Raw genomic sequence first — 8768 nt, forward strand, 5'->3', positions numbered from 1 at the left:
TGTTTTGAGAAATTGTTGAAAACTAGATTTTTGGCCTTTTTTTGACTTTTTTAAAAAAAAAATGTGTGAAAAAGTTAAAAAATAGTGTGACTCAAAATATGTTAAAAATTGAAAGATAACTTTTAATCATCTCTTCAAAAGAGATCTTAAAATGTAATCACAAGTCCTCAAAATTATGAGTGAATTTGAGTGGTCTATCCTTAGACCACAATTGCTAAATAATTCATTATTTTTTATTTTTTTTTCTTTAGTAAAAATTATTAAATTTTTTACTTTTAGGTTTTTGTTTAGAACAATTTAAAAACTTTTAAAAAATTAAATTAAAAAAAAAAGCTCACCTGAACATTTCTAATAACAAAAAAATAAATAAATAAAAAATAAATAAAGCAACTAAATAAAAAATTTCTAAAGCAACCCTTAGATAATTTTTTTTTAAAATAAATATTTGTTCACTACTCTAATAACGCTTGCTGTAGAATGAAATTGTTTTATGAGACACTTGGATGTCTTTTTTGAAAGTAAGTAAAAAGTCAATTTTTAATTATTTACCTACTTTGGCCCTGTTTGGTGGGTTTATTTTTAATTTATTTTAATTTTTAGTTTAATTTAAGTTATTTTGATATGTTTGATTCAACTTAATAATACAACTTATAGTTTTTTATAAGTCAAAAATCAACTTATTCTTTAAGTGGGGGACAAAAAACTTAATTTATAAATCAAAAATCAGCTTATGTTCACAGTTATAAGTTATAAGTTATAAGTTGTTAAGGTATAAGCTATAATCACTTTCCCACAACTTTACCAAACGGGGCCTTTAAGTCATATCAACTCTCATATTTTTTTACTCACAAAAAAACAAAATAAACTAAAAAAAGTCAAAAAATTAATTTTCTATCAACTACCCAAAACACCATTTGGCTGTTTACGATTTTGGATACGTAATTGATAGACCACACTACTATTGTTAAGGGTGTTCGCGGATCGGTTTTGTGCGGTTTGCGGTTCGATTTTGACCTGCTCGCATCTATGCGGTTTAGGAAAAAAACAACCCGCAACCGCCCGCAGTGCGGTTTGCGGTTTGTGCGGATAGGGTTTGTAGATGTGCAGGCGGTTTGCGGTTTACACTTTTTTCTTTAAAAATTAATTTTTAAGTTTTTTTTTTCCCATCGAATTTAAGCATTAGATTCATTTTATATATTTGTGATCATTTGATAACAATTTTCTGATGAGTTTACAAATAAAAATTTAATATCACTAGCATTTTTTCATAAAAAAATGTATATCAATGTATTAAAGGTTGTACTCAATTAGAATTGTCAATTCAGTAATCAATAATCAAACTAGAAGCTTCATTGATCACCAGAAGAAAAATTTTATTAGGAAAAAGTGGATGAGTCATCAATGAAAATCATATAAGAAACCAAGTTTAGGACTTGATAATTCTATGACATTAAGAAAGTTGAGAAATACTTAAAAATAAGGATCCTAGTGTCATAGAGAACATAATGGTGCTCCTGTTAAAGTTACAGAGTTGGTATATAAAAAATAATAATAATAATAATACTAATTAAAGTGCGGGCGGTTTTGCGGGTTGCGGTTTTAACCCGCGACCCACCCGCAACCCGCAAATTTGTCATATTTCAAACCGCATCCGCCCGCATTATGTTTGCGAAACCGCCCATTTATATGGCGGTTGGGCGGGGTTGGGCGGTTTGAGCGGTTCGGATAAACCGTTAGTCCAATCCAATCTGATTTTGTAATTTGTAACCCACCTAGAAATGAAAGGACAAATTACACTAATAATCCTCATAGTTTGGAGGTTATATTATTTTGATTCTTAACTTTTTAATTGTGGCATATTTAATCTTGAATTTTTAATCTTGTTTCAAATAAGGATAATTAAAGATATTACTACTTAATTTCAACGGCAAAATTATCAATTTGATAAAATATAAATTAATTTGAAAAATAAATGTCAAAAAATTATTTTTAAATTTTTAAAAATTATTTCTAGCCACTAAAGATAAATTATGTAAAATTGATAAATCTTTTAAACATTTATTTTTTTTTTGTTTACCAAATTAATTTTTATTATGTGTTTAAATGATAATCATGTAATAGGTGATTGTTTTTATTTTCATTAAATTAGTTTCTATTTTTCCAAAAGTTAAATATGGTAACAATTTTGATATCATTATTAAACCAATCCATTAAATTAAAAAATTCAAAACTAAAAACATTTCACATATTAAATATACCGATTACACATTGAAATCTTAACAACCATCCATTACATGATTATCATCTAAATACATAATAAAAATTAATTTGATAAAAAATAAATAAATGTTTAAAACATTTTTCAATTTTATATAATTTTATCTTTAGTGGGTAGAAATAATTTCTAAAAATTTAAAAATATTTTTTTACATTTAACTTTGTCAAATTAATTTATATTTCATTAAATTGACGATTTTGTTATTGATATTTTCAATTATTTTTATTTGAAATAAGATTCAAAATTTAAAATTTAAAATCAAATATATCACAATTAAAAAAATAAAAAATTAAAGTAATATAAATTTTATAGGGACGGTTTGTAATTCGCGTTATCAAATTTGTAGGACTTGTCTAGAAACTTTCGATATCAACGGGGCCAACTCGACAATTTCAAAGAATCTTTTCGCCTCGCCCACCTTCGCCCTACCCTACCCTGCTCTACTCTGTATATTTCTTTGCAGAAATCCTCACTTTCCTCTCTCTTGCTAGCCAGTCATGGCTATGCCCCAGCACCATCAGTTCCAACAACAACAACAACCACCTAAACCCTTTAGGTAATTCTAGTCTCATCATCATCATCATCGTCACAAACCCTAACAATTTCAATTTCTTCTTTCTCAATCACATGTATATTCAATTTTGTATTTATTTATTTTGATTTCATTGTGTTTCAGAAATTTGTACAACATCGACGGTCAGATTTCGTCTCCGGTCGCCTATCTCGACGGCCCTCATCTCCCCGTTCACTCCCAGCATCCTCCATATATACCTCCCTGTATCTCTCTCTCTCTCTCTCTCTCTCATTTGTGTTTGTTTTATTAATTTGCACAAATCTTGCTGATTAGGGTTTGGTTGTTTGTGATTTTCAGTTCACGTTGTTGGGTTCGCACCTGGTCCGTTTCCTGCTGCGGATGGAAGTGACGGTGGAGTCGAATTGCAATGGAATTACGGTTTGGAACAGACGAAAAAGAAAATCAAAGAGCAAGATTTCTTGGAGAACAATTCCCAGATGTCTTCCGTGGATTTCTTGCAAGCCCGATCGGTCTCGACCGGTCTAGGTTTATCACTTGACAATGGTCGCTTGGCTTCCTCTGGTGATTCCTCTTTCTTGGGTGTTATGGGTGATGAGATTGATCGCGAGTTACAGCGACAGGACGCTGAGATTGATAGATTACTCAAAATTCAGGTCTGGGTCTTTATTATCTTCATAGCTGATCTAGTTAATTTGGGAAATAAAAATTAAAATATAAAAAAATTGGGTTTTTCTTTTTTGACTGTAATTTGCTAATGTTTTCTTTTGGTATGGCACTCAAGCTTATTTGAATGAATGTATATGTTTGTATGGATCTCTACATGAGAGTGTTTTCTTCCATGGTTTGGATCATATTTGTTGCCATTACAATCTTTGCTTCATATGTTTGATTTATTTGCTAACTCCTAAATTAAATTGGTTTTATGGTGTTTTGGGTTTTTGTTGTCAATGCATATCCCGTGAATGACCGGCGTTGTGAGAGTGGCAATTTGTGGGCTTAATATATTGTAAAGATTTTATAATGTAAATGTATTTTTATCTGCAATTGTTGTTTGTATGTGAGAGGTTATCCCGCCAAAATTGGACTAGCTTGTTGCCTTTCTAGAATATGGATGAGGCAGTTGAGTTTAACCTCACATGTTCTTGGAAAGCTTATAACTGTTTTTTTCACACTTACTTGATTGGGAAGAGAGGGTGGGTATGCTGCCAAAACTGAATGAACTTGCTTTGTTTACATATAAATGATGCCACTTGACTTTCTGTGCCGCTAAAAGCATACATGTTTCTTTTTGGCACCAGCACGTGTTTGCTATCATGCAAAACATTATATCATTAGGTTGTGTTTTACGTCTTATACAAATTGTACAGCTAATTTGCATCAGATTAGACATAAATTCTAGTGGTTGTGAATGGTATCAGTGATTAAATTCGAGGCATTCAATGGAAATCAGTTGTGATGTTGGCTTGTCCAATGGTACTGTTTTGTTTCTGAAACCATTTCCACTAGACTGGTGTTAGAAATTTTGTATGTTTTCCTTTTGATGCTTTTATTTCGATGCTGGCATTCAATTTTCATGCTGATGCCCAAATATGCCTTGATTTTATTCCCATGCAACTTCTGAATCCGCAAATTAACAATTAATGCTATGTTAAGTTAATTGGATTGGAATATGAACCCAATTACTAGATTAGTAACTTCTAATCAATGTTGAATGATGTGAATATGGAAACCATGGAAATTTTTTACAGTAGGGCATTTTGGTTCAATTGACAAATGTTAGCTTGTATTTCTTATTTAATTATTTTGTACTTGCATTAAAATAATCTGTTCCTTTTTTCCGTGACTATAAAAGGTTGACCGATTGAGACAAGAAGTTGTAGAGAAGGTTCAGGCAAACCAACTTCAAACTATATCATATGTTGAAGAAAAAGTCCTTCAAACACTCCGTGAAAAAGAAGCAGAGGTGGAAAATATCAACAAGAAGAATATGGAGCTTGAATTGCGAATGGAACAGTTGGCTGTGGAAGCAGGTGCTTGGCAACAACGGGCCAAATACAATGAAAGCATGATTAACACCCTTAAGTTCAATCTTCAGCAAGTCTATGCACAAAGTAAAGATAGTAAGGAAGGGTGCGGTGACAGTGAGGTTGACGATACGGCCTCTTGCTGCAATGGTCGTGCTATTGATTTCCACCTTCTTTGCAAGCAGAACAATGAAAGGAAGGGGTTGATGACTTGTAAGGTTTGTAGAGTTAATGAAGTTTGCATGCTTTTGTTACCTTGTAAGCATCTCTGCTTGTGTAAAGCATGTGAGAGTAAGCTTAGTCTCTGTCCCTTGTGTCAGTCCTCGAAGTTTATGGGCTTGGAGGTCTATATGTAATAGGATAATGTGAAAGTCTAATGCTATATTAATCTTATATGCATTGTTCTTGTTGTTTTTCATTTTTTCCTCGTTGATGTCGGCATGTTTCTTTCCTTTTTTTGGTGCTTCTGTGTCTTGTACACTTTGGAGATTTTCTTGCTTGTGCATGGGTTTTGCTTTCTGTGTACAATTGGTGTATAATAGAATTTCTTTGGTTTTATATTGAAGGTTATCTTTTATGGCTTTATAACTTGTTTGAGGCTGTGCCGGTATTTGTTTTGCATGTGTATTGCAAAAGGAAAATTGGTCAATACTACCATTATGCATTTTCTTTGTATAAAAATTTTTCATTAGTGCTTGGTGTCAATCTTATCTAGATTCCGTGGAGGATGTAAGAACACTTCATCTGAAAACATCTGCTGAGAGTGTCAGTGATGCTGGAGGATAGTAAATGAATAATTTGGAGTAACTTGATAAAGGAAGAATGTGTCAGAACACAAATCGAGTTTTAGGCATTGCACAAATAATGCTAGAGGTTAGGTGTATATCCAGTCCATCCCTTTTAGCACTTGAATTAGCTGGACCATTTGTGTACTAGATGCTAGAAACCTTCGGTTTTGGGCACCTTAGCTCAACTTTGGCATGGTTTGGTCTCTGAAACAAATGTTAGAGTCTTAAACATCATTTTTCCATTAAAAACATTAAAATGCATTTGAGAAATATAGCATTTTATGTATAAAATAGAAGTCTAATGCATTGTTATAAAATAAACCAACTATGTATACATACATACTTGTTTTGACTAGGCGTATCGGACACATCCCATTCCCTTACCCAAGTATGAAGTGTTTGACACAAATACTTTACAAATTTAAAAGTCCTTGTGACATAGTTCAAAATCTTGACTTTTTGTCCTCTAAATTGGCCTAACTTTCTTTTTTTGTTGTCCTTGTTTATGGAAATAAGGGAGTTATGAAGCAGTAACACAAGATTAATACTGATGTTACCAGCAATATTTGATTGGATCTCCACTATTAGATTGCTTATGCATGGGCACATGCATGAAGGTGATATTAGAAATGTTAAGAGATGAGATGGTTTTTTTTCCTTTCTCATTAGAAATGTCAAGAAGGTGATTGCCTCATTAATTCTCATTGTATTCATCCAAGTTAGAGCAGAAGGTTTAGGGTGAGTTTGAATGGACTGTCAGCTGTGATGACTGTATGACTTTCTGCAGCTAGAGTAGTCACAAGCTATTCATATACAACTAAATTTGCCCTTACGCAAGTTTTTAAAATTAGAGGCTTAAGATGTATGTAATACTAAATTTTGGTCTGAGCAAGTGTGAGGGTAATGGAACTGAAAGTATTGAGGTGTCTATGTATTCATGATTCTTGTGGTTTAAAGTTGTCGGGAGTGTTTTGTGTGAACTGTGCCACTTTCATTGATGCTTAAATTTTGTGAATTACTTGGTATTGGGAAATATCTTTTTCCTACCTAAAATCTACTACAGGGAGTCGTAATTGCTAGGAATAGAGATGGTGTCTAATATGCCTACTCCTTGTAGTTGCTTGTTGAGATTTCTGGTTGGCTTGATGCTCTTTCACGGCATCTATGGCTGGTCATTCAGCTGTCTTGAAGTTGCAAGAATTGTTGTGCATTTTTGGCGTTCACTCCCATCAAAGTTGAGTAATAGAAATATTTGAAGTTCAGGTCAATATTCTTCTTTAAGTAGTCATTTTGTATGGTGGGCGTTGGGACCGCTGAATTTCATAGTTGCTATATTAGCCTTTCAGTTAGTTCAGGAGTTTATTTATGGATCTTGGCTTTCAAGTTTGACAACTGATGGTTAGAAGATTATTTGTGTAGTGTATTTTTTCCTGGACATGAGAGAAAAGATGTTCATAAATATTGCTGGACTTTGTTATGTCAGAAATATTGATGAATTTGTACATTGAATTAAAGATCATTTGTTGTCTGTGCTTAAACATGATCCGTAGATTCAGGTCTTCCTCAATCAGAGGCTCTTGCCCTCTTATTGCAGCCTGCATCTATATCATTTGTTATTGTTTTTTTTTTTTTTGCAGCTCTTACTCTCTGATGGAGATAACACCTCAATAACTTTGAAACTTTCCGATTTTTTATTTTCATTTTTAAGGTATGGGACTGAAATTGTGAGCATTGCTCTAATGAGTTTATTTGGTGCATAGCTACATTTTTTATTAAGAGCTAGGTGTTTTCAGGGTTTACAAGGTTTTCCGACTAGGTTTTCCGATCAATGAAGTATTACTCTTCCCTCTTCCCAACGAGCAACCAAAGATTAGCAAGATTAGCTTCCATTGAAGACGATCCTACTCTCATATCAGTAATTTCTCTTTTTCATCTTCCATTTGCTTTGCTATATTCACTCGACTAATTTCTAGATCCAAATAGCAAAACCTTAGCTTTTATGGAAGAGCAGAGCAGTGTTATATAGTACGAAATCAGAGTACTTGGAAATCGGAGTACTCCAACCAACTCATGTAGTCGGACTAGCGCCTTTTTTTCATGGCAATTAGGACCAGTGGGTGGTTATGAAAATGAAGTTGAAAAATAGCAAATATTCATGACAATTAGGACCAGTGGGTGGTTATGAAAATGAAGTTGAAAAATAGCAAATATTCATGACAAATAGGACTAGTGGGTGGTTATGAAAATGAATAGCAAATAGGAAAGTTTAGTTGAGTAGTCCACTTTTTTGGACAAATTTAGTGGAATTTTTTTTATAAAAAGTAAACATGATTTATTCAAAGGGTCGAATGGAAGCAGGGAGGAAAGGTTTCGTATTTGCCAACGTTTTGCAATGCTAAAGTCGAGTGAACAAATTGTAGGGCCTAACATTAAAGCAACACTTATAATTGAGCAAAATCCTTTCACAATTTGCTCTTATTGTCCACCTGTAATTGCGAGGTGAGTTTAAGTTTGTACTTGAATGAGTTGAAATGCTACTTAAGCCCTTGTTTAATCTCTATTTGGATCATAGATTTGGATTAAAAAAAAATTATAAAATAGATAAAATATAATTATATTTTATTCACATTTTCTTTTTCCTATTAGAAATTTCTACCAAAATCCATGATATCTTAAATGATATGAAAAATTATTTATGTTGTGTTTGATTAAGGGATTTATGAAGGAATTTGGAAAGGAAAAATGAAAGCAAAAGGAAAAGGAAAAAAATATATAAAATTAAGTGAAATATAAACATATTTTATTCATATCTCACATATCTTTTTCTTTTTTTTCCTTTTTTTAAATTTTTTTTTAAATCCTCCAACCAAATATAGTGTTAGTGTCTCAGAAATATCACGTGATTATACCACCATCACTAAGATAAATAAGTGAATCTTACTTCTTTTTTTTACCGATTACAGTCGATTTGTGTAGCACCACCTCTGCCCCTAGGCAGGAAATAACTACTACTTTGCATGACTATTAAGAGCTCTCTTTTTCACCTTTTTAAGTTATTCTCTCAATGCTTCTACCATTTTAGTCTGACCCAAAGTTCCACGTTGATTGTATTATGCAACTAATGTTGGGTTCACATTGTCACA

General features: G+C 32.5%; 1 protein-coding gene and 1 long non-coding RNA gene across 2 annotated transcripts; both read left to right on the top strand.

The window, feature by feature from the left end:
• Positions 1 to 2606: 2606 nt before the first annotated feature.
• On the top strand, positions 2607 to 5255 carry SBP1 (S-ribonuclease binding protein 1). Its single transcript, XM_028217218.2, has 4 exons — positions 2607 to 2834; positions 2955 to 3055; positions 3150 to 3466; positions 4666 to 5255. Exons 1-4 carry the CDS (start codon positions 2776 to 2778, stop codon positions 5191 to 5193), a joined length of 1005 nt encoding a protein of 334 aa, XP_028073019.2. The 5' UTR covers positions 2607 to 2775; the 3' UTR covers positions 5194 to 5255.
• Positions 5256 to 7260: 2005 nt separating this feature from the next.
• On the top strand, positions 7261 to 8179 carry LOC145823056 (uncharacterized). Its single transcript, XR_014365145.1, has 2 exons — positions 7261 to 7333; positions 7419 to 8179. It is a non-coding gene; the product is annotated as an uncharacterized LOC145823056 (long non-coding RNA).
• Positions 8180 to 8768: the final 589 nt, after the last annotated feature.

Source organism: Camellia sinensis, chromosome 3, assembly GCF_055761805.1.
Source record: "Camellia sinensis isolate YWXY chromosome 3, ASM5576180v1, whole genome shotgun sequence".
NCBI lineage: Eukaryota > Viridiplantae > Streptophyta > Magnoliopsida > Ericales > Theaceae > Camellia > Camellia sinensis.